Below are 25617 nucleotides of genomic sequence, written 5' to 3' on the forward strand. Positions count from 1 at the left end.
ATAAACAAAAGGGGGATGGAACTACCAGAAGCGACCCATTGGAAAGTAATACCCCAATATGAGAGTGCTGTGTGATTGGGGACCAGCATTAACTCAGAGTCTGGTTAAAAGCACTCAAAAAAAGAGCAAATGATCTTAAGGGGAAATTGGTGGCATTGGGCAGTTAGGGACAGGGGCTTAAGCCCACGGGCCCAGGACAGCCACCACTGGCACTGTGCCAGAGAGAGTGCCATGAAGAAGCCAGGCCTTGGTCCCTGAGCCACCAGCACTGAGAGCATCTGGGTGACAGCACACGTGAGAGAGTCTAGTGTGGATGCCAGCTGGTGCTCTCTAGAACCACAGCCTTTTGCACTTTGCACACATGCTGTGCAACAGGGGTCTGAGTCGCTCCACACCCTCCCCTGAGAGAAGTCCATGCAGGCACTAGCTGGTGCTCTCTAGGGCCAGCGAGAGTCTGAACACTCCCAGCCCAGGCCAGGGTGAAAACCTCAGCATGTGTCTTTGGTTGGGAACTCTCTGGTGGTCTGGACCTGCCCAGACAGCCACAGAAGAGGCAGCCACTGGAAGCCAGCTCCCTGGACTAGTACTTCTTTTGGTTTTGGTAGCACTAGGGTACAAGTGGGAGCTCCTGAGACCGCTGAGACTGTGGTTGGGGTCATGCTTTGCTGGTGGGAGGTGGCAGAGGGGGAGTTTATGTGCTCTGGAGCACCTAGAGGAAAACAGTCTGAGGCTTCTTTCTGAGATGGAGGTCCAGGTGCAGTTTGCTTTCCTCTTAACCTCAGAAGAACCGCCAAAAGCACCAAGGGGAGGAAAAAGAAAAAAAAAAAAACCTCCAGAGGGGGGAGACAAGATGGCAGGGAAGTAGGAGGAGGCGCCCTTTCAACCTGTACCCTAAAGTGAGCTGATTACCTTCCAAAGAACTCTGATCACCCACGAACAGATCAGAATTATACGCGTCTGGATCTCTACCGGAGCAGAAGACGCCAGTGGGCAGGTAAAGCGGAGTGGGATAGTCGGACTGATATCAGAAGATAAACAAAAGGGGGAGGGAGCCAACAGAGGCGACCCATTGGAAAGTAATACGCCAATATGAGAGTGCCCTGCATCTGGGGACCAGCATTAACTCTGGAGTCTGGTAGAAAGCACTCAAAAAGAGCAAAGGATCAGCGGGGGAAAATTGCGGGAATCAGGGTGTTAGGGTCAGGGGCTTAAGTCCCCAGACCCAGGACAGCCACCTCTGGCGCAGAGCCCAAGAGAGTGCGGCAGAGAAACCAAGTCTTGGTCCCTGAACCACCAGTATGCCTGAGAGCACGTGGCGCCCGGCTCCAGTGAGGGCCTGGGAGCCTCCTCAGCCAACAGAAGCATAGCCTTTTTGCAGTCCCCAAGCTAGTGCCCTGCGGTGCCAACAGAGTTCGAGTCCTGTCCCGCACCCTCCCCTGAGAGAGGTGCACATAGGCGCCAGCCCAGTGCTCTCAGACCCAGAAAGACCAGGCACACCCAGCCAAGGCCAGCAGAAAAATCTCAGTGTGCAATTGATGTTTGGAACTTCTCTGGCAGTCTGGAGCTGCTGTGGTTTTGGGTACAAGCAAAAAATCCTGAGTCCCCAGGGACCATGACTGGGAACCTGCTCTGCCAGCTGCCAAGGGAGGATTTATTTGGGCTCTGCAGCCAGACTGAGGCTTCTCTATGAGAGGGAGGTCAGGGTGCAGTTTTCTTTCCTCTAAACCTACAAAAACCATCAAAAGCAGTCAAGGCGAGAGAGAAAAACAAAAGTAAACAAATATAAAACCTCCAGAGAACAAAAGCCTGAAAAAACGGTTTCCTCAGAGCCCACCCCCTTGAAGGGGGTGGGAGGACTTAACTCAGAGAACATCATTGACTGAAAACCCACGTGGCAGGCCCCTCCCCCAGAAAACCAACCAGGAAAGTAAAAAAAAAAAAAAAAAGACAACAAGAGAAGAATCACCACTACTCCATAGGACAATTTTTATTATTAATTCGTTCCCACTATTCTGGCTCATTTTTTATATAGATAATTTTTATTATTATATACATAATTTTTAACCTATTTACTGTCACAGTGAGATGTCCAGTACATCAAATTCCATAATAACCTTCTAACCTGAACTTTTTGATACATACACCTGTGTTTTCCTTTTACATTTCTATTTTTTAAATTTCTTTATTTATTAATTTTAGTTTAGTTTAGTCTAGTTTATTCCTTTTTTTAATTTTTATTTTCTAATATTCATATAGAGTTAAACTTCAAGGTAATCCCCTTTCCCCAATCAATGCCACCCCTATAGGTAAACCAAATCCTAATCCCCCTTTATCTTAGGAAAGTTGAGTCCATTAACAAAGATATCAAGATACATCCAAGAAGAATCAAAACAACCTTCCTCACCCACACTGAGAATTTACAACCACTCTACCATCTTTTTCTTCCACCAGTATTTCTGTGTTTTTGTATTTGTCCTGATAGTATATCAATCTTACACTCGGGGTTCTTTTTGATGAGGTTCTTCCTATATTTGCATATATATAATTTTTTTCTCTTGTTATATACTTTTATCAGTCCTTTTGTTTACCTGGTTTTGTTTATATACTTTATAAATCTTACCTTAGGGCCCATTTGGGATCAACCTTCTCTTTTATCTCAACTTTCGTTCCTGTCTCTCTCCCTCTCTCTTTTTTTCTATTCCTTTTCTTTTTCTTCTCATTTGGGTGGGGAAACCTGGTTGCTCAGAAGTGTTCCAGGGTGCACCTTGACTGCACCACAGCTACACCCGTTCAGCCATCTCTCACCTAAATGACTAGGAGGAGGAATGCCCAACAGAAGAAAAATACAGAGGATGGACCTTCTGCAACAGAGTTAACAGCTATCAACATAGACAATATGTCATAAAGAGAATTCAGGCTAACAATAGCTAGGTTGGAGAAAGCCATGAGTGACAAAACGGAATTGATTAGGGCCGAACTAAAAACGACCAGAGATCATGTTTTCATTATTAGGGAAGAGCTGAAAGCTATCAGGGATGAGCTTCACAATGCTCTCAATGAGTTCCAATCTAATCTAAATTCCCTCAATGCTAGAGTAACTGAGACAGAAGATAGAAGTAGTGATCTGGAGGACAAACAGATAGAAAGAAAGGATCAGGAGGAATCCTGGAGCAAACAGCTTAGAAGCCACGAAAATAGATTCAGGGAAATAAATAATGCCATGAAATGTTCCAACATCAGAATTATTGGAATCCCTGAAGGGGAGGAGAAAGAAAGAAGTCTAGAAGATAGAGTGGAACAAGTTCTTCATAAAAATTTTCCGAATCTCATGAATGGAACCAGCGTTCATGTACTAGAGGCCGAAAGGATTCCCCCCAAGATTACAGATTCTCAAAAGTCCTCAAGGCACCTAATAGTAAGAATGAAGAATTATGATTGTAGGCAGAACCTCTTGAAAGCAGCTAGGACAAAGAAGATCCTTATGTACAGAGGAAAGCCCATGAGAATAACGTCAGACCTGTCCACAGAGATCTGGCAAGCCAGAAAGGGCTGGCAAGATATATTCAGGGCACTGAATGAGAAGAACATGCAGCCAAGAATACTTTATCCAGCAAGACTAACATTCAAAATGGAAGGAGAGATAAAGAGTTTCCAAGACTGGCAAGGCTTAAAAGACTATGCATCCACCAAGTCGATACTGCAGGAAATATTAAGGGAGGTTCTATAAAAGAGGAAAAAGCCCAAGAATAGCATTGAACAGAAATATAGAGACAAACTACAGAAAGACTTCAAAGGTAACACTATGTCAATAAAAACGTATCTATCAATAATCACCCTCAATGTGAATGGCCTAAATGCGCCCATAAAATGGCACAGGGTTGCAGACTGGATAAAACAACAGGACCCATCCATATGTTGTCTACAAGAGACCAATTTTTAACCTAAAGATACACCCAGATTAAAAGTGAAGGGATGGAGAATCATCTTTCATGCCAATGGGCTTCAAAAGAAGGCTGAGGTAGCGATTCTCATATTAAATACACTAGATTTTAAAGACTGTAGTCAGAGATACTGAAGGACACTACATCATTCTTAAAGGGACTATCCACCAAGATGATCTAACAATTGTAAATATCTATGCCCCCAATATGGGAGCAGCCAATTACATAAGAAAACTGTTAATCAAGATAAAGAGTCATATTGATATGAATACACTAATTGTTGGAGATCTTAACACACCTCTCTCAAAAATAGACAGATCGTTGAAGCAGAAAATTAATAAAGAAACAAGAGCATTGAATGACACATTGGACCAGATGGACCTCATAGATAAACACAGAACATTCCACCCTAAAACAACAGAATACTCATTCTTCTCAAGTGCACATGGAACCTTCTCCAGAATAGACCACATACTGGGTCACAAATCAGGACTCAACTGATACCAAAAGACTGAGATTATTCCCTGCACATTCTCAGATCACAATGCTTTGAAACTGGAGCTCAATCACAAGGAAAAGTTCTGAAGGAACTCAAACATTTGTGCTAAAGACCACCTTGCTTAAGAATACTTGGATCAACCAGGAGATCAAAGAAGAACTGAAACAATTCAAGGAATCCAATGAGGATGAAGACACTTCGATCCCAAACCTATGGGATACAGCAAAGGTGGTCCTAAGGAAGAAATACATAGCCATGCAATCATCCCTCAAAAAAATTGAAAAATCCAGAACACAGCAGCTGTCTCTACACCTTAAAGAACTGGAGAAACAACAACAAATCAAACCAACTCTACACTTAAAAAGGGAAATAATCAAGATTAGAGCTGAGATCAATGAGGTAGAAACCAGAGATACAGTACAACGTATCAATGAAACTAGAAGCTGGTTTTTTGAAAGAATCAATAAGATTGATAAACCATTGGCCACACTAATCCAAAAGAAAAGAGAGAAAGCTCAAATTCATAAAATTATGAATGAAAAGGCAGAGATCACAATGAACAATAAGGAAGTAGAAACAATCATCAGAAGTTATTATCAACAGTTACATGCAAATAAGCTAAGCAACCGAGATGAAATGGATGCATTCCTGGAAAACTATAAACTCCAAAAATTGAACCAGGAAGAAATTGACAACCTGAATAGACTAATATCTAGTAACGAGATTGTAGCAGTGATCAAAAACCTCCCAAAAAACAAGAGCCCAGGACCTGATGGATTCCCTGGGGAATTCTTCCAAACTTTCAAAGAAGAAATAACACCTCTTCTCCAGAAGCTGTTTCAAAAAATTGAAGCAGAAGGAACACTTCCAGACTCTTTCTATGAAGCCAGCATGACCCTGATCCCCAAACCAGGCAAAAACCCTACCAAAAAGGAGAATTTCAGACCAATATCACTGATGAATATGGATGCTAAGATTCTCAACAAGATCCTAGCAAACAGGATCCAACAACACATTAAAAAGATTATCCACCATGACCAGATGGGATTCATCCCTGGGCTACAAGGATGGTTCAACATTTGCAAATCAATCAATGTGATAGAACAAATTAATAATGGAAGAGAGAAGAACCACATGGTCCTCTCAATTGATGCAGAAAAAGCATTTGAAAAATCCAGCATCTCTTCCTGATTAAAACGTTTCAAAGTATAGGGATAGAGGGAACATTCCTGAACTTTATCAAATCTATCTATGAAAGACCCACAGCAAATATCATCTTCAATGGGAAAAAGCTTGCAGCCTTCCTGCTGAGATCAGGAACAAGACAAGGATGCCCACTCTCACCACTCATGTTTTTGCTTTTGTTGAACCAAGATGCCCTTCAACAGACGAATGGATAAGGAAGATGTGGTCCATATACACTATGGAGTATTATGCCTCCATCAGAAAGGACGAACACCCAACTTTTGTAGCAACATGGACGGGACTGGAAGAGATTATACTGAGTGAAATAAGTCAAGCAGAGAGAGTCAATTATCATATGATTTCACTTATTTGTGGAGCATAACAAATAGCATGGAGGACAAGGGGAGATAGAGAGGAGAAGGGATTTGGGGGAAATTGGAAGGGGGAGGTGAACCATGAGAGACTATGGACTCTGAAAAACAATCTGAGTGTTTTGAAGGGGCCGGGGGGGGGGTGGAAGGTTGGGGTACCAGGTGGTGGATAATATAGAAGGCACAATTGCATGGAGCACTGGGTGTGGTGCAAAAATAATGAATACTGTTATGCTGAAAATAAAAAATAAATTCAAAAAAAAAAAAAGAAAAAAATACCTCTCCAGAGAACAAAAGCATGAAAAACCTGTTTCCTCAGAGCCCAGCTCCTTTATAGTGAGCAGGAGGACTCAACTCTAGCAAGACTGCCTGAAAAACAATGTGGCAGGCCCCTCCCCAAGAAAGAGAGCAAAAAACAAACAAACAAACAAAGAAGAGGACAACCACCACAGGGTCTGCATAAAGCTGTAAAACCACAGTATCAGGAGAAAAGAAGATATGAATCTTCCAGTATGCCCCAAAGTCCTGTATACTTCATAGATTCAACTTTTATTTTTAATTTGTTCCCACTATTCTCACTCTTAATTTTTTATAGTTAGCCTATTTACCATCACAATGAGAGGTTCAGTACAACAAATTCCACAATAACCTTTAACTTGAACTTTTTTGATACATATACCTGTGTTTAACTTTGCTTTTCTATTTTTTCTTAATTTTCATATAGAGATAAGCTTCAGGGGAGCTCTTTTTTCCCAGTCAATACTACCCTTATATATAAACCAGTTTTAAACCCCCTTTATCGCTGGAAAGTTGAGTCCTTTAACAAAGGTATCAAGATACACCCAGGAAGAATCAAAATCAACTTCCTTTCCCACACTGAGAATTCATAACCACCCTCCCATGTTTTACTTATGTCAGTGTTTCTGTGTATTTGTTTTTATTCTGGTAGTGGAAAAATCTTATACTTGGGGTTCATTTTGGCTGGGTTCCTTTTTTTTCTTGTCATTTACTTTTGTGAGTCTTTCTGTTAGTCTGTTTTTGTTTATATACTTTATAAATCTTACCTTTGGGGCCCATTCAGGCTGGGTATGCTCTTTTATATTTTTCTTTCTTTTTCTTCTTTTCCCCCCTATCTCTCTATATATATTTCTTTTTTTTTCTTTCTTTTATTATTTTTTTTTTGTGTGTGTGTGGGGAATCCTGATTGCTCAGAAGCATTCCAGGGTGAAACTTGACTGGACCACAGGTGATACATTCAGCTCCACATCCCCTCGGCCATCTCTCACCAAAATGAGTAGGAGGATGAATGACCAACAGAAGAAAAATTCAGAGATTTCCCTCTCCAACAGAGCTATTGAATATGGACATAAACAGTATGTTGTAAAGGGAATTCAGGCTACCAATTATCCAATCCATTGGGGCAGAAGTGAAAGCCACAGGGAAGATGGTAACAATGTTATCAATGAGTTCCAATCTAATCTAAATTCTCTAACACCTAGGGTAACTGAGGCAGAAGATAGAATTAGTGATCTAGAGGATAAACTGACAGAGAAACAGGATCAGAAGGAGACCTGGAACAAATAGCTTAGAAGTCATGAAAACAGAATTAGGGAAATAAATGATGCCATGAAACGTTCCAACATTAGAATTTTTGGAATCCTTGAGGCAGAGGAAAAAGAAAGAAGACTAGAGGATATAGTTGAAAAAATTCTCCATGAAAATTTTCCCAATCTGGGGAATGGAACCAGTGTTCATGTTCTAGAGGCAGAAAGGTTTTCCCTAAGATCACAGAATCTAGAAAGACCTTGAGACACCTGACTGTGAAAATGATGAATCATAATTTTAGACAAAAGCTCTTGAAAGCACCTGGGGGAAGAGATTCCTTACATAAAGAGGAAGGCCTACCAGAATAACTTCAGACCTGTCCACAGAAACCTGGCAAGCCAAAAAGGGCTGGCAAGATGTATTCAGGGCACTAAATGAAAAGAACATGCAGCCAAAAATACTTTATCCAGCAAGACTGACATTCAAAATGGATGTAGAGATAAAGAGCTTCCAAGACTGTCAAGGTTAAAAAGAGTGTGTGACCACCAAGGTGGCACTCCAAGAAATATTTTCTAAAAGAAGAAAAAGAAAAAACAACAAGAATAACACTGAACAGAAACTTATGGGGACAATCTATAGAAAGAAGAACTTCACAGGTAACACGATGTCAATAAAAACGTATCTCTCAATAATCACTCTGAATTTCAATGGCCGAAAGATGCCCATAAAATGGCACAGGGTTGCAGATTGGATAAAACAACAGGACCCATCCATATGTAGTCTACCAGAGACCCATTTTGAACCTAAGGATACACCCAGACTGAAAGTGAAAGGATGGCAAGCATCTTTCCTGCCAATGGGCCTCAAAAAAAGGCTGGGGTAGCAATTCTCATATCAGAAATTAGATTTTAAATTAAAGACTGTAGTCAGAGATACAGAAGGACACTACATCATTCTTAAAGTGTCTATCCACCAAGAAAATTTAACAATTGTAAATATTTATGCCCCCAGTATAGGAGCAGCCAACTACATAAGACAACTGTTAATGAAAATAAAGAGTCATATCAATATGAATACATTAATAGTAGGGAATCTTAACATGCCACTCTCAGTAATAGACAGATCATCCAAACAGAAAATCAGTAAAGAAACAAGAGCATTGAATGGAGCAGGTGGGCCTCATAGATAGAGAACATTCCACCCTAAAACAACAGAATACTCATTCTTCTCGCGTGCACATGGGACCTTCTCCAGATTAGACCACATACTGGGTCACAAATCAGGGCTCAACTGATACCAAAAGACTGAGATCATTCCCCGCATATTCTCAGATCACAGTGCTTTGAAAACAGAGCTCAACCACAAGGAAAAGTATGGAAGGAATTCAAACACCTGGAAGCTAAAGAACACCTTGCTTAAGAATGTTTGGATCAACCAGGAGATCAAAGAAGAACTTAAACAATTCATGGAAACCAATAAGAATGAAGACACTTCAGTTCAAAACCTAAGGGATACAACAAAAGCGGTCCTAAGGGCGAAATACATAGCCATCCAAGCTTCCCTCAAAAAAAAAAAAAAAAAAAAAAAGAAAAATCCAGATCACACCAGCTGTCTTTAGACCTTAAAGAACCGAAGAATCAACAACAAATTAAGCCAACTCCACACACAAGAAGGGAAATAATCAAGATCAGAGCAGAGATCAATGAGTTAGAAACTGGATACAGTAGAACGTATCAATGAAACTAGAAGCTGGTTTTTTGAAAGAATCAATAAGATCTATAATCCATTGGCCAAACCAATCCAAAAGAAAAAAGACCCAAATTAATAAAATTATGAATGAAAAGGGAAAGATCACAACTAACACCAAGGAATTAGAAACAATCATCAGAAATTATTATCAAATTACATGCCAATAAATTAAGCAACCTAGATGAAATGGATGCATTTCTGGAAAACTACAACTTCCAAAACTAAATCAGGAAGAAATTGACCACCTGAATAGACCAATATCTAGTAATGAGATTGAAGCAGTGGTTAAAAACCTCCCATGAAGACAAGAGCCTAGGACCTGACAGAGTCCCCAGGGAATTCTACCAAACATTCTAAGGAGAACTAAAACCTATTCTCCTGAAGCTGGTTCAAAAAACTGAAGCAGAAGGAATACTTCCAGACCCTTTTTATGAAGCCAACATTATCTTGATCCCCAAACCAGGCAAAGACCCCACCAAAAATGAGAATTCCAGACCAATATCACTGATGAATATGGATGCTAAGATTCTCAAAAAGATCATAGTTAATAGGATCCAACAGTACATTAAATAAATTATGCACCACGACCAGGTGGGATTTATCCCTGGGTTGCAAAAATGGTTCAACATTTGCAAATCAATCAATGTGATAGAACAAATCAATAAGAGAAGAGAGAAGAACCACATGGTCCTCTCAATTGATGTAGAGAAAGCATTTGACAAAATCCACCATCCGTTCCTGATTAAAACGCTTCAAAGTATAGGGATAGAGGGAATATTCCTCAACTTCATAGAATCTATCTATGCAAAACCCACAGCAAATACCATCCTCAAAGGCAAAAAGCTGACAGCCTTCCCTTTGAGATTAGGAACACAACAAGGATGCCCACTCTCACCACTCTTGTTCAACATAGTATTAGGAGTCCTAGAAACAGCAATCAGACAACAAAGATAAATAAAAAGTATCCAAATTGGCAAGGAAGAAGTCAAACTCTCTCTCTTCACAGATGGCATGATACTTTACCTTGAAAACCCAAAAGACTTCACCCCCAAATTGCTAGAACTCATACAGCAATTCAGTAATGTGGCAGAATACAATATGAATGTAAAGTAATCAGTTGCTTTCTTATACTCTAACAACAAAAATACAGAAAGGGTAATTAGAGAATCAATTCCATTTACTATAGCACCAAGAACCACAAGATACCTGGGAATAAACCTAGTCAAAGAGGTAAAGGATCTGTACTCAAGGAACTACAGAACACTCATGAAAGCAACTGAAGAAGACACAAAAAGATGGAAGAACCATTCCATGCTCATGGATCAGAAAAATAAACATTATTAAAATGTGTATACTGCCTAGAACAATCTATACTTTCAATGCCATTCTGATCAAAATTCCACTGGCATTTCCCAAAGAGCTGAAGCAAACAATCCTAAAATTTGTATGGAACCAGAAGAAACTGCAAATTGCTAAGGAAATGTTGAAAAAGAAAAAAAACAAAAACTGGGGGCATCACGTTGCCTGATTTCAAGCTTTACTACAAAGCTGTGATCACCAAGACATCATGGTATTGGTACAATAACATACACAAAGACCAGTGGAACAGAGTAGAAAGCCCAGATATGGACCCTCAACTCTATGGGCAAATAATCTTCGACAAATCAGGAAAAAATATACAGTGGAAAAAAGACAGTCTCTTCAATAAACTGTGCTTGGAAAATTGGACAGCTATGTGTAGAAGAATGAAACTCGACCATTCTCTTACACCATACACAAAGGTAAGCTTGAAATGGATAAAATACCTCAATGTGAGGCAGGAATCCATCAGAATCCTAGAGGAGAACATAGGCAGTAACCTCTTCAATATCAGCCACATCAACTCCTTTCAAGATATGTCTCCAAAGGCAAAGAAAACAAAAATGAAAATGAATTTTTGGGATTTCATCAAGATCAAAAGCTTCTGCACAGCAAAGGAAACCATCAACCAAACAAAGAGGCAACCCGCAGAGTGGGAGATGATATTCGCAAATGACAATACAGACAAAGGACTGCTATCCAGGATCTATAAAGAACTTCTCAAATTCAACACACACAAAACAGATAATCATGTCAAAGAATGGGCAGAAGACATGAACAGATAATTCTCCAATGAAGACATACAAATGGCTAACAGACACATGAAAAAATGTTTATCATCACTGGCCATCAGGGAAATTCAAATCAAAACCATGTTGAAATGCCACCTTACACCAGTTAGAATGGCCAACATTAACAAGAAAATAAACAACGTGTTTTGGAGCGGATGTGGGGAAAGGGGAACCTTCTCACACTTTTGGTGGGGATGCAAGTTGGTGCAGCCACTTTGGAGAACAGTGTGGGGATTCCTTAAGAAATTAAAAATAGAGGGGCGCCTGGATGGCTTGGTGGGTTGAAGCCTCTGCCTTCAGCCCAGGTCACAATCTGGGATCAAGCCCCACATCGGGCTCTCTGTTCAGTGGGGAGCCTGCTTCCTCCTCTATCTCTGCCTGCCTCTCTGCCAGCTTGTGATCTCTGTCTGCCATATAAATAAATAAAATCTTTTAAAAAAAAGAAATTAAAAATAGATCTTCCCTATGACCCTGCTATTGCACTACTGGGTATTTACCCCCAAAGATACAGAGGTAGTGAAAAGAAGGGCCATCTGTACCCCAATGTTCATAGCAGCAATGGCCACAGTCGCTGAAATGTGGAAAGAACCAAGATGCCCTTCATCAACTGACAAATGGATAAGGAAGATGTGGTCCATATACACTATGGAGTATTATGCCTCCATCAGAAAGAATGAATACCCAAGTTTTGTATCCACATGGACGGGACTGGAAGAGATTGTGCTGAGTGAAATATGTCAAGCCAAGTCAATTATCATGTGGTTTCATTTATTTGTGGACCATAAGGAATAAGACAGAGGACATAGGGAGATGGAGAGAAGATGGGAGTTGGGGGACATTGGACGTGGAGATGAACCATGAGAGACTGTGGACTCTGAGAAACAATATGAGAGTTTTGGAGGGGAGAAGTGTGGAGGTTGGGTGAGCCTGGTGGTGGGTATTATGGAGGGCAAGTATTGCAAGGAGCACTGGGTGTGGTGTATAAACAATGAATTCTGGAACACTGAAAAGAAATTAAAAAAAAAGAAACATTGTACTCATTTTTTTTTCATATAATAAAGATAGGGAAATGAAGGGAAGTGAGAGAGGAATAGGGATTCTGGGGAAGGGGTGTGTGGGGGAGAGGACCAGGAAAGAAAGGAGGGAAGAAATGAGGAAGATAGGAAATGAAGGTGATGGATGGAGTTAGGGGAGTGGGACAGAGAAAGAAAAGAAGGAAGAAATGCAGCCAGAGCATGCAAGTTGCTTAGATCAAAATTAAATAGCAAATTAATGAAAGAGTTTGGACTAAAATTTCTTATGATCTGATTCCTGGTATGAAACTGCCACAGTACCTTCCACCCCACTTCTACCAGAAGTTTACAGAAATTCTCACAGAATATCAGAATTGAAAACACTTATAAGTATACCTCCTGGACCTCCCTCCCAGTGCAAGCACTGTACCTATACAATCTCTACATAGTATGGGACTACACAGTCAAGTCCACCCTCTACCTATATGAGAATTACCCTGATGCTGGGCAGCATCCTTACTTCTTTCCTTTAGTTTCAGAAAAAGAACTTCCTCAGCTTTTTACTTTCTGTCTGCAGCTTAGAGAAAAATTCAAATAACCAGAACAGAGTGCACATTGAAAAAAGAGAAGACAAAGCTGTTTTTAAAAACCTCCATTTACCCTCAACATGTCTTCTTTTCTTTTCTTTTCTTTTCTTTTCTTTTCTTTTCTTTTCTTTTCACCAGCCCCCCCACCCCATCTAACACCATACCCAACAGAGCCTCCCAGTCTAGGGCTGGCTGTTAAGGGACTTACCAGGGTTGTCAGGCTGCATGATGGCCATGACAAAGGTATGAGGAAAGAGCATGGCTGCACTCTTCCTCATGCCCTGAAGCTTCACAGTGTTGCCCTGGAACATGACCCCATGCACATCTGTTTCTGTTCCCAGGCCAAGCAGGTGCCAGGCCACTGTGTCACCCTTGCACATGTCCAGGTTGGGCAAGTTAGAGAACAGAAACCCATTAATGGCTGAAAAAGAAAATGTAAGACAACAGAAAGATGAGACCAGACTACTCAGGCACTGACCTACAGCATAATGTCAGCTCTATACTATGGTTTTCCCACAATTTGAAATTTCTGAGTCATCTTAAACTATCCTGCCTTCTTCCCTAAGCCATTCTAGCTGTACTTATAAAGATCTGCCTTTTGGGGATGCAGAATGTTTCCTCTTCCTAGAATAAATTTTCTCTCAGGTCCCTCTACAGAAAACTATTACTCATCCTTCACATCCGTGTTCAAATGTCACCTCCTCTGTGGAGTAGAGTTCTTTATCTCTCTCTCCTACTCTATCATTTCCATGAAACTCCTCCCCCACACACAAAATTCTTCCATATCACTTACCACAGAGCACAGAGTCCAATGATTTACTTACAAATTTATCTCCCACACAAGATTGACCTAGCAGGAATCACATTATTTTTTCTCTATCAGTGTGACCACATAATCACCTGGCATGCTGCCTGGTGCTACTTAGGTGGTCCATGAGTTCAAACTGAAATGAACTTGGTTCATAGGCTTGGTTTACTTTTTCCAGGTGATATAATTGATTATGGGACCCAAGAGATGGAGTCATAAGAAAACATACTCATTAATGACTCCCTCCCATCTTACATACTCCTCTTGAAAACACAGGGAGGCCTGCTTTAATTTGATCCATTTTCAATGTTCCCTTCCTCTGGAACCACTTTTAATAAGTAACCTTACTTGGTAATCGCCATAGATGCTGATGATAACATTGTTAATCTCCTGATTCTGTTTCCTTTTCCTGTCGTTTCTAATTGCAGATCTATTTAGCCTTTGAACCCTGGCTCAAGCACTCCTTTCTTCCAGGAATCCTTTAATTGGATTCTCCTTCATTAATGTTCTCCTCCTATGAACTCCATGTCACTTGAAAGCTATTTCACACAATGTAGCACTTAATTATAGTTGATCTTGGCATGTTCTATATTTTTTGCATGAGTGTTATTTGTCTTATTTTATTGCAAATGCTGGGAACTTTTTGCAAACTGGGACCATGCCTTCCCATTCACTCACCCACCCACCTACCTACCTACCCATTAATTTGGTAGTTCACTTGTTCAATAAACATTTAGTATGTGTTGGAAAGTGTAGATAATGCAGTGATAAGCAACAAACGATACTCACTTTTTAAGGAAACTACACTCTAGTATGTCAAAAGCTGTATATCAAATAACTATATAGAACATGCTGTTAAAATATTCTGATTAAAATGCAATAGGGGTTCAGAAGAGGATGTCATCATCCTGGGATTGGGTGGTTAAAAACAATGGTTACATGGATGAAGTAGCTTTTGAGTAGGACCTTAAAGAATGGAAATAATTAGACAAACCATAAGTGACTGTTAATCTCACAAAACAAACTGAGGGTTGCTGGGGGGAGGGGGGTTGGGAGAAGGGGGTGGGATTATGGACACTGGGGAGGGTATGTGCTTTGGTGAGTGCTGTGAAGTGTGTAAACCTGGTGATTCACAGACCTGTGCCCCTGGGGATAAAAATACATGTTTATAAAAAATAAAAAATTATATTTAAAAAAAAATAAAAATAAATAAATAAATTTAAAAAAAAAAGAATGGAAATAATTTCCACAGGTTAAGGGCAAAAATGTAAAGAGAGGCATTTCAACTGGTTGGCAAAGTATTGTAAAGGTATCAAGTCAGAAAAGTACAAGGTATGTATATATTGAAAAAAATAGCCCAATTTGGCTGGAGTATAGAGAACCATGGAGAGTCAATACACTCTCTAGTGTATTCATGGTTTATAATCCTCATTTCACAACATATTTTTCCAGTGTTCCCCATACTGTGTAACACAGGACATAGTACATCCAAGTTCTAAACCCTAAGAACTATTGCTTTAGCTTTAATTCTTCAATCCAGCTCATGTTTTTGGTAGAGCTGACCAATGGGATCAGTGCTTTCAAGGATGGGACATGATTATGTTTAGGTTAGATTTTTACTTATAACCTCTCAACTGTAGCTCGGGGCAAAAGCACTCCCCATACCATGCATCCGATTGGAGTCTTGGAAACCCTTGACATCCTCTGAGAGCAGTCGTGAATCCAACATAGCAGCTGCTTGATTGGCATTGCTGTACCAGCTCTTGTTCTCATCCAACACAGTAAAAAGGAGAAAAAATTCCTTATCCACCCCTTTCTGTAGGTCCGTGGAAGAGAAAGAATGACAATGGTTTCAGCAGTTGTGGGTTGTGCAACTCCAGACCCAATGAGCCCTGATTCATTCCCATCTCTTTTTCCAGACACAGAGACCAGCCCATACCTATTGCCTAGAGCTGTAGTTGTTGCTAAGCAGGTTTTACTCAGGTAATTTCAAATTGAAAGTGAGTGATACAGGTTAGAACAAAGTGACAAGACAGGAGGGGAAGAATGTATGAAAGGGGACAGGGAAGAAGCACAAGATGGTGATTATGGACAAGTACAGAGAGTGATAGAAGATAGCTTGAGTAAAGGAGTGGGGAAAGGTGGTTAGCAGATCAGGAAAGAACTCTAGTCAGAGGGGATTAGAAAATTAAAGTAAAGGGCATATAATTGTTATTAATGTACTATTATTATCACTATTATCATTATTACTTCTAACATTTACTGAGCGTTTACTAGGTAATCCAGACACTGTGATAAGCAATTCATATGGATTATTTTAATTAATCATCATAGGAACCTAAGATGCTTTTTTTCATTGTTAACACTTTACTACAGATGAAGAAACTGAGGCAAAGAGAGATTAAGTAATATACAGCTAGAATGATGATCTGGACATGAAAGAACACAAGCAAATATTAAAAGAGATTTAAGAATTAGAGTCAAGTGTTAGAGAACGCTGAGGCTTAAAAAATGAAGAGATGAGAGGATACAGAACAGAAATGAAGAGAGACTAAGAAAGAAATTTTTGTGAGTGAAAGAATAGCATGAAAAAAACATGAGCTCACCAAATATTAATTTCTGATTAAATAGATTGGTTATTTCTTTTCTATTCACACATCTCTAGAACACATTTCCACTTTCAACTCCTATTTAGCAACACAGCCTTATTTTCCTCCAAGTAGGCTTTCCAGCCAAAAACCATGGTAATACCTGTTTGCCATCTGCACCCAATGCACCAGTCTTGCACACCAACAGGGGACCCACCAGACCAGAATTTGTGTCTCTTATGGGATCTGCAGCAGAGAAGTACATCCAGGTGAGACAGGCAGGATCCTGAGCAGTAGGGCCAGCATGGGAGGGGACTGTCCAGCGGTATGTTACTTTCTCAAAGGGCTTGGCCACCAAGCCAGGGTAGGATGAGCCTGCAGGGGGTAGAAAATGGGACTCATCATCACATGAGCTAGAGTGAGAATCATTAGCTCTAAAATGTGGGGTAAATATTATAAACTAGAAGGCATTTTGGAGAAGTAGCAATATGCAAATAGAATATTAAAAAGGAACCTGGATAGGAGTGAAAAGACAATAGTTAGTTTCTGGTTCTGACAATAGTTGCTATAAAACTGGGGGAATTTAAATTTCCCAGGTTTCAGTTTTCTAAGCTCAAGGGACTAAGGATTAAAAGAGCCTTTAAAACGTAATTGGAGAAGGAAGAGAAAAATGAAGTGGGGCGAATCAGAGGGGGTGCAAAACCATGATAGACTATGGATTGAAGGAAACAAACTGAGGATTTTAGAGGGGGAGGTGGGTAGGGGGATGGGGTAACCTGGTGATGGGTATTCAGAAGGGCATGCATTGCATGGAATACTGGGTGTTATACACAAACAATTAATCATGGAACATTACATCAAAAACTAATGATATACTGTATAGCAATTAAATGTAACATAAAACAACAACAATAATAATAACAACACTTTGTAATACTCCTCACTTGAAAACATACATTCATCTGCTCTCGTATCCTTACCGCTGTTTAAAAATATCCAGAGACAGGCAATTCACTACCCACCTTCATAGTTTGTTTCATCTTTGAATGGTTCTGATTGAACACATTCTCCTTTCCAGATGTATGCATGAGTAGATACAAATATGTATCTATGTATAGAATGTATGTGTTTAAAAACACAAGCACGAAGGCTGTAATTCCTTAAATGGACACAAGTTATGGTCAAACGATACATAGAAATTTTATTTTAAAATTTTAAACTTAGTAGTGCAATTGTGGGGTCATTGGGTAGTTGTATTTTTCACTTTTCAAGGAACCTCCATACTGTTTTCCAGAGTGGCTGCACCATTTTGCATTCTTACCAATAGTGCAAGGTTCCCCTTTCTCCACATCATCACCAACATCTGTTGTTTCTCATGTCATCCTGACAGGTGTAAGGTGATATCTCATTATAGTTTTGATTTGTGTTTCCAAGATGATCAGTAATGTTGAGCATCTCTTCATGTGTCTATTGGCCATCTGGATAGGTTCTTTGGAAAAATGTCTACTCATGAATAGTAATTCAAAAGGATACATCCACACTGATGTTTACAGCAGTATTATTTACTATAGTCAGAAGGAAACAGCACAAGTGTCCATTGAATGAAGAATGGATAAGGAAGATGTGTTATTTATCTATATCTATCTATATCTATAAATATACATATGTATACATATATGTATATACACACACAATTGAATATTATTAAGCCATAAAAAGAATGAAATCTTGTCATTTGCAATGCCTGGAGTTAGAGAGTATTGTGCTAAGTGAAATCAGTCATCTAGAGAAAGACAAATACCACATGATTTCACTCTTAAGTGTAACTTAATATACACAATAAATGAGCAAAGGGGGAAAAAGAGATGCAAACTAAGATACAAATACTTAACTGTAGAAAACAAATTAATAGTTACAAGAGCAAGTGGTGAGATGGGTGAAATAAGTGATGGGAATTAAGGAGTGACTTTGTGGTGATGAACACCAATTGTAAAATTGTTGAATTATTATATTGCATACCTGAAACTAGAATTACACAGTATGTTAACTAACTGGAATTTAAATAAAGACTTTAAAAATAAAATAACATTTTAAATCTATTAGTATTCAAAGAAGTATAAATGAAAATAGCTACATACTGAATATAATCAAAACAAAACAAAACATAATAAAAACAGAAAAGTATAAACTGGTGAATTTGAGATGAAATAAATGTAAAAGAGTTCTTGCTGAAAAAAAAAAAAACTACATAAATTTTTTGCCTGTCAGTTTAGCAAGACTTTACACATTATAGTAATCCATGCTGTTGAGAAGTGGCTCAAATGGCACCTACCCCTCTCACTCAACTATAGAAAGGGTGAGTTTAAATGAGAATACCCCTTTAGGAAAAAATGTTAACAAAATGTATCAAAAGCCCTAAGAAGGTTCAGACTCACAAGAAAATAAGATGTACAATAGACACTGAAAAGAATGACCAACCTAATACAAATTGAAACAATAGCGATTTTGGTTATTGTGTTTGCCTACAAGATTGACATTTGACAAAGATGAAAATGGCTGCCTTGTGCTGCTACTGTGGATGCAAGTCCAAGATTATGGGACTGCAAATTTTTCCAGAGATCAACTTGGATGTTGGTATCAAAAATTTTAATGTGTGTACCGGACACAGCAATTCAACATGTTAAAAATATATTATGAGGAAATATTCATTAAAGAGTGAAAAGAAACATACACAAAGATATTTGTAGTAAGAACTTATAACAAGTGGTATAATTTAAGATGGCCTTAACATCCTTTCTTATTCTTTTATTATTGACAACTTTTAAAATTTTCAAGCATACAAAAACCATTAAAGGATAGATTGTACAATAATCATCCTACCAGCTGGAGTTGATTGTTAACACTTTTCCATCTTTAATTTATCTACATCTGTGTCTATGTATATCTACACATGCAAAAACAAACACACACACACACACACACACACACACACACACATAAGCTTTTGATTGTTTGCTTTTGCTAAATCATTTGGAAGCATGATGACAGTAGATCAGTAACTTTATCCCATATCAGCTCAATAACATTACTACACCTAAAACAAATCCTAATATCATCTAACATGTAGTCTATATCAGAAATTTTCCAATCATCTCCAGAATGTCGCCTTTTTAAAAAGATTTTACATATTCATTTTGAGAAAGAGAGAGAGGAGGGGTGGGAGGGAGAGGGATAAGCAGACTTCTCCATTCAGGAGTCCCAAAATGTCTCTTAAGGCTATTCCTTTTTTAATAACCAGGATCAAAAAAAGTTCACTTTTTTGTCTTCTCTCTAATTTTTTCCCCTATAGCACTAAATTTTTGAAGTGACTAGACCAGTTGCCTTGTAGAATGTTCCTTTTTTCTAGATTTGTCAGTAACTTTGTCCCTAATGCTTTTTGTATTTTTCTATATTTTTGGCTTGGGATTAGCATGTATTAACATTCTCAGAGAAAACAAGAACTTAATATGCAATAATCCAACTTCTAGGATTCTCTCCTGAGATGGTAATCCAAATAAAATACAAGAATTTATTATTTTTAACACAATTTACAGCATTTAAAAATAACAAAAACAAGCTAAATGTTCAAATAACAGAAGATAAGGTAAATAAATTATGGTATATCCACGTGATAGGGTATTTTATAGTCAGTAGCAAGTTTGTAACATTACAATGGGATGAGAAAATTAATACAGTAAAAACTTACTGCTTTACAGTAAGTAAAAACAGTAGGATACAAACATACACAAACCACATGATCACAAAAATATCAATATATATGTATTCATAAGCACAGGAAAACATTAGAAGGTGTAACAAAAAGTAATGGCAAACTTATCTATGAATGATATTTATTTTTATAATTTTCCATTTTTTCAAAATTCCATAAAACATATATGTTACTTTTATAATCAGATATATGTTTTTTTTTGTTCTGTTTTGTTTTAATTCCAGTGTAGTTAACATATGGTGTCATATTAGATTCAGGTGTCCAATATAGTAATCTGACAGTTTCATATATCACCTGAAGCTCATCAAGACAAGTGAACTCCTTATTTTCCATCACTTATTTCACCTATCCCCCCCACCCGCCTGTCCTCTGATAACCATCATTACACTCTCTAGCTCCATCCCTGTTGGTTCAAATCACAAGATGTCATTGTTTTTCATGGCTGAATAATATTCTAACACACACACACATACACACACACACACCACTTCTTTATCCATTCATCTATTGATAGGCACTGGGTCTTCTTCCATAATTTGGCTATTGTAAATAATGGTGCTATAAATATAGGGGTGTGTGTGTCCCTTTGAATTAGTGCTTTTGGAATTTTTTAAAGTATTTATTTATTTATATTGTTTTTGTTATAGTATTAATAGCTGCTTTTATTTAAATTCCAGTTAGTTAACATACAATATAATAATAGTTTCAGTTGTACAACCCTTACATACCACACCCAGTGCTCATCACAACTGCACCCCTAAGTCTCCATTGCCTATTTCCCCCATCTTGCCCCCACCTCCCTTCTGGTGACCTTCAGTTTGGTCTTTTCCTCTATGGTCAGGAAGAAGACAGGTATGTTTACGCTTACCACTGTTATTTAACATAGTGCTGGAAGTCCTAGCCACAGAAATCAGACAACAAATATAAATAAAGAGCATCCAAATCAGCAATGAAGAAGAAAAACTTTCACTATTTGCAGATGACGTGATACTCTATATAGTGTTTTTGTATTTAGGGGATAGATACCCAGTAATGCAATTACTAGATCATAGGGTAATTCTACTTCTAACTTTTGAAGAACCTCCATACTGTTTCCACAGTGCCTGCACCAGTTTGCTTTCCCACCAGAGGGAAAGAAGTTTCCACTTTCTCCACACTCTTGCCAACACTTATTGTTTCTTCTGTTGTTGATTTTAGCCATTCTGACAGGTCTGAGGTGATATCTCATTGTAGTTTGATTTGCATTTCACCAATGAAGAGTGATGTTGAGCATCTTTTAATGTATCTGTTGGCCATTGAGATGTCTTATTTGAACATGAACAAAAATGTCTGTTCATGTCTTCTGCCCATTTTTTAATTGGATTACTTAACTTTTGAGTGTTGAGTTATGTAAATTCTTTAGATATGTGGGATAATAACCCTAAAGGTTATATATGAAAAAACCCACGTGAACATCATACTCGGGGGAAAAACTGAAAGCTTTACACCTAAGGCCCAAAGGAAGACAAGCATGTCCACTCTAAGTACTTTTATTCAACATAGTACTGGAAGTCCTAGCCACAACAATTAGACCACAAACAGAAATAAAAAATACACAAATTTGCAAGGGATAAGTAAAACTTTCACTATTTGCAGATGACATGATACTTTATAATGAAAACTATAAAGACAGCATCAAAAAACTACTAGACCTGATAAAGAATTCAGTAAAGTCATAGAAGTCAATGTGTAGAAATCTGGTGCATATCTATACACTGATAATGAAGGAGCATGAACAGAAATTAAGAAAATAATGCCATTTACAATTGCACCAAAATAATAAGAACTTAGAAATAAACCTAACCAAAGAGGTGAAAGAACTGTATTCCAAAAAATATAAAACACAGATGAAAGAAATTGAAGATGACACAAAGAAATAGAAAGACATTCCATGCTCATGGATTGGAGGAACAAATATCATTAAAATGTCCATCAGGGATACTTGGGTGGCTCAGTTTGTTTAACATCTGACTTTGGCTCATGTCATGATCTCAGGATCCTGGAATTGAGCCCCACATAAGGCTCCATGTTCAATGGGGAGTCTGCTTGTCCCTCTGCCACTCCCCCACTCATGCCTTTTCTCTCTCTCTCTCTCTCAAATAAATAAGTAAAACCTTTAAAAAATGGTACAACTTTAAAAAATAAATTAAAATTTTAATCAGAATATATTTAAATATATTTAAAATAATGTGTCTCTTATTGAACCCAGTCCTGCTTCACTATATTATCATGGATCCATTTAACAACATCCATGTAGGACAATCAATTCTGTCTCCTTCTTCATTCCCTCCCTTATTTATTTTTCCTCTAGAGCTATCTGTTATTACCTGCAGCTCACATTAGTTGGAAACCCTGCTTGCTCACCATCATTGTACACAGTTCCCTCGTAGTCTTTCTCATAGAAGACTCCATGAGGCTGTATACTGAATGGCTGGGAAGCACGGTTGTAAAAGACCACCTGGATGGTGTCACCAACCTCAGCCCGGATCACTGGCCCTGGAATATGGGAAGGAGAGACAATAGGAATAAAAACAGAGATGACAAGGGGGATGGAAACCAAATAAGAAGGAAGGAAAGAAAGGGGAAGTGAAAGAGATTTTTAAAATCCTCTATTTTCTTTTTTTTATTAATTAATTTATTTTCAGAAAAACAGTATTCATTATTTTTTCACCACACCCAGTGCTCCATGCAATCCCTGCCCTCTATAATACCCACCACCTGGTTCCCCAACCTCCCAACCCCCCGCCACTTCAAACCCCTCAGATTGTATTCCAGAGTCCATAGTCTCTCGTGATTCACCTCCCCTTCCAATTTACCCCAACTCCCTTCTCCTAACACCCCTTGTCCTCCATGATATTATGCTCCACAAATAAGTGAAACCATATGATAATTGACTCTCTCTGCTTGACTTATTTCACTCAGCATAATCTCTTCCAGTCCCGTCCATGTTGCTACAAAAGTTGGGTATTCATCATTTCTGATGGAAGCATAATACCCCATAGTGTATATGGACCACATCTTCCTTGTCCATAAACTCAAATTGGATAAAATGCTCTATTTTCAATAATAATAATAATCCCTTCCTAATGTATTACAATTTACAGTTATAAAAAGCATTTTAAAATCCATTATCTCATTTTGATCTTCAAACATCATATACAGGGCAGGGGATATTTTCACTTTACAAATAAGGAAACTACAGCTCAAAGATGTGGAATTGATCTCCAAAATTCAAATAACTGATTAGGAACAGAATAACGACTTAAAGCCAGGGCTTTCTCCCACCCCACTGTCAGATTCAATCCTATTTTCCCTACAATTATTGTCCTTCTTCCTATAGCTGAATTTCCTGGTAGGATCCATCTCAATATCTGATCTAGACTCAATCCTAAAACATTTCTGAGCATTTAGAATTATTATATCTATGTATAGTTCTTGAAATAGGTAGCTGAGCCATGATTCATGGAGTTTTCTTTGTTTTGTGACCCACTACCTCTGACCTAGGTTGGGTCACCTTTGAGATTAACCAGAAATATCAAGACAATACTCTAAGCATTTATGCTGGCTCAGACCCTCACTCAGTGTTTCTAGCTTGTTTTCTACTCAATTTCTACAGCTAATGCTACACCTCTGATCCAAGAAGCAAATGAAAATTACTAAATTTCTACACCTAATGCTACATCTCTGACCCAAGAAGCAAATGAAAATGAAAACATAGCATAGCAAAACACGAGATGCCATGGGAAATGGGCTAAGGGAGAAATTTATAGCTATGAATATTCACATTAAAAAAGATCTCAGATTAACAACTTAACTTTAAGACTTAAGGAATTAGGAAAAGAAATACAAATTAAACTCAAAAATAGAAGGAAGGAAATAGAAAAGACAAAACATAGACAAAATACAGAATAGAAAAACAATAAAGAAAATCAATGAAACCAAAAGTTGGCTCTCTGAAAACATCAACAAAATTGAAGAACTCTCAGTGAGATGGACTAAGGGAAGAGAGGAGACTCGAATTGCTAAAATCAAAAATGGAAAGGGAAGATATTACTACTAATTATACTGAAATATATATATATATATATATATATATATATATATATGTATAAGTTATATATATGTTACACCAACAAATTGGATAACCTAGATGAAATGGACAGAGTCCTAGAATAGAAAACCTACCAAGACTAAAGCATATAGAAATACAATATCTGAATCTTACCATAACTAGCAAGGAGATTTTTTTTTCTTTATTTTTATTCTTACTTTATCACACTGTAGTTAACATACAGTGTTACATTAGTTTCAGGTGTACAGTATAGTGATTCAACACTTCCATTCAACATCTGAAAATCATCACAAGGTGCACCCTCCTTAATCCCCATCACTTATTTCACCCACCCCCCACAAACCTCCCCTCTGGTAACTGTTAGTTGGTTTTCTATAGTTAAGAGTTGGCCTTGTGGTTTGCCTCTCTTTCTCTTACTTTTCCTTTGCTCACTTATTTCTTAAATTCCTCATATGAGTGAAATCATATGGTATTTCTCTTTCTTTAATGACATTTTTCATTTAACATTTTTCTCTGTAGCTCCAATCATTTTGCTGCAAAATGGCAAGATTTCATTTTTTCTGGATGAATAATATTCCACTGTTTATATATACAACCTCTTCAATTGATGGACACTTGGGCTGATCCTGTATATATTTTGCTGCTATAAACTTATGGGTATGTATATCCCTTTGAACTACAGTTGTTGTATTTTTTTGGTAGATATTCAGTAGAAGGATTACTGGATTGTTGGATAGTTCTATTTATAACTTTTTGAGGAAAATCAATACTGTCTTTTACAGTGTCTTCACCACTTTGCATTCCCACCAACAGTGCAAAAGGGGTTCCTTCTCTCCAAACCCTCACCAACACTTCTTGCTTCTTGTGTTGTTGATTTCCGTCGTTCTGACAGATGTGAGGTGTTACCACATTGTGGTTTTAATTTTATTTGCCTAATGATGAGTGATGTTGAGCATTTATTCATGTGTCTGTTGGTTATCTGGATTTCTGCTTTGGAGAAATGTCTGTTTATTTCTTCTGCCCACTTTCTATTGAATTATTTCTTTTTTGAGTGTTGAGTTGTGTAAGTTCTTTATATATTTTGGATACTAACCCTTTATTGGATAAGTCATTTGCAAATATCTTCTTCCATTCTGCAGGTTGCCCTTTTTATTTTGTTGACTGTTTGCTTTGTTGTACAGAAGCTTTTTATTTTGGTGTAGTCCCAATAGTTTATTTTGCTTTCATCTTTGTTGCCTGAGGAGACATATTTAGAAAGAAGTTGCTACTAGCAATGTCAAAGAGGTCACTCCCTGTGCTAT

At 38.2% G+C, this 25617-nt stretch overlaps 1 protein-coding gene across 1 annotated transcript in view; it reads right to left on the minus strand.

Moving 5' to 3' along the window:
• HEPH (hephaestin) overlaps positions 1–25617 on the minus strand; it is a 125869-nt gene that overhangs the window by 57227 nt on the left and 43025 nt on the right. Inside the window, exons 8-11 of the mRNA XM_082715898.1 lie at positions 22609–22740; positions 16600–16811; positions 15514–15664; positions 13249–13461 (exon numbers count right to left, since the gene is read on the minus strand). Coding sequence (XP_082572024.1) covers positions 13249–13461; positions 15514–15664; positions 16600–16811; positions 22609–22740 — 708 coding nt within the window. The remainder of the gene's footprint in view (positions 1–13248; positions 13462–15513; positions 15665–16599; positions 16812–22608; positions 22741–25617) is intronic.

This window comes from Mustela nivalis, assembly GCF_964662115.1.
Source record: "Mustela nivalis genome assembly, chromosome: X".
Classification (NCBI taxonomy): domain Eukaryota; kingdom Metazoa; phylum Chordata; class Mammalia; order Carnivora; family Mustelidae; genus Mustela; species Mustela nivalis.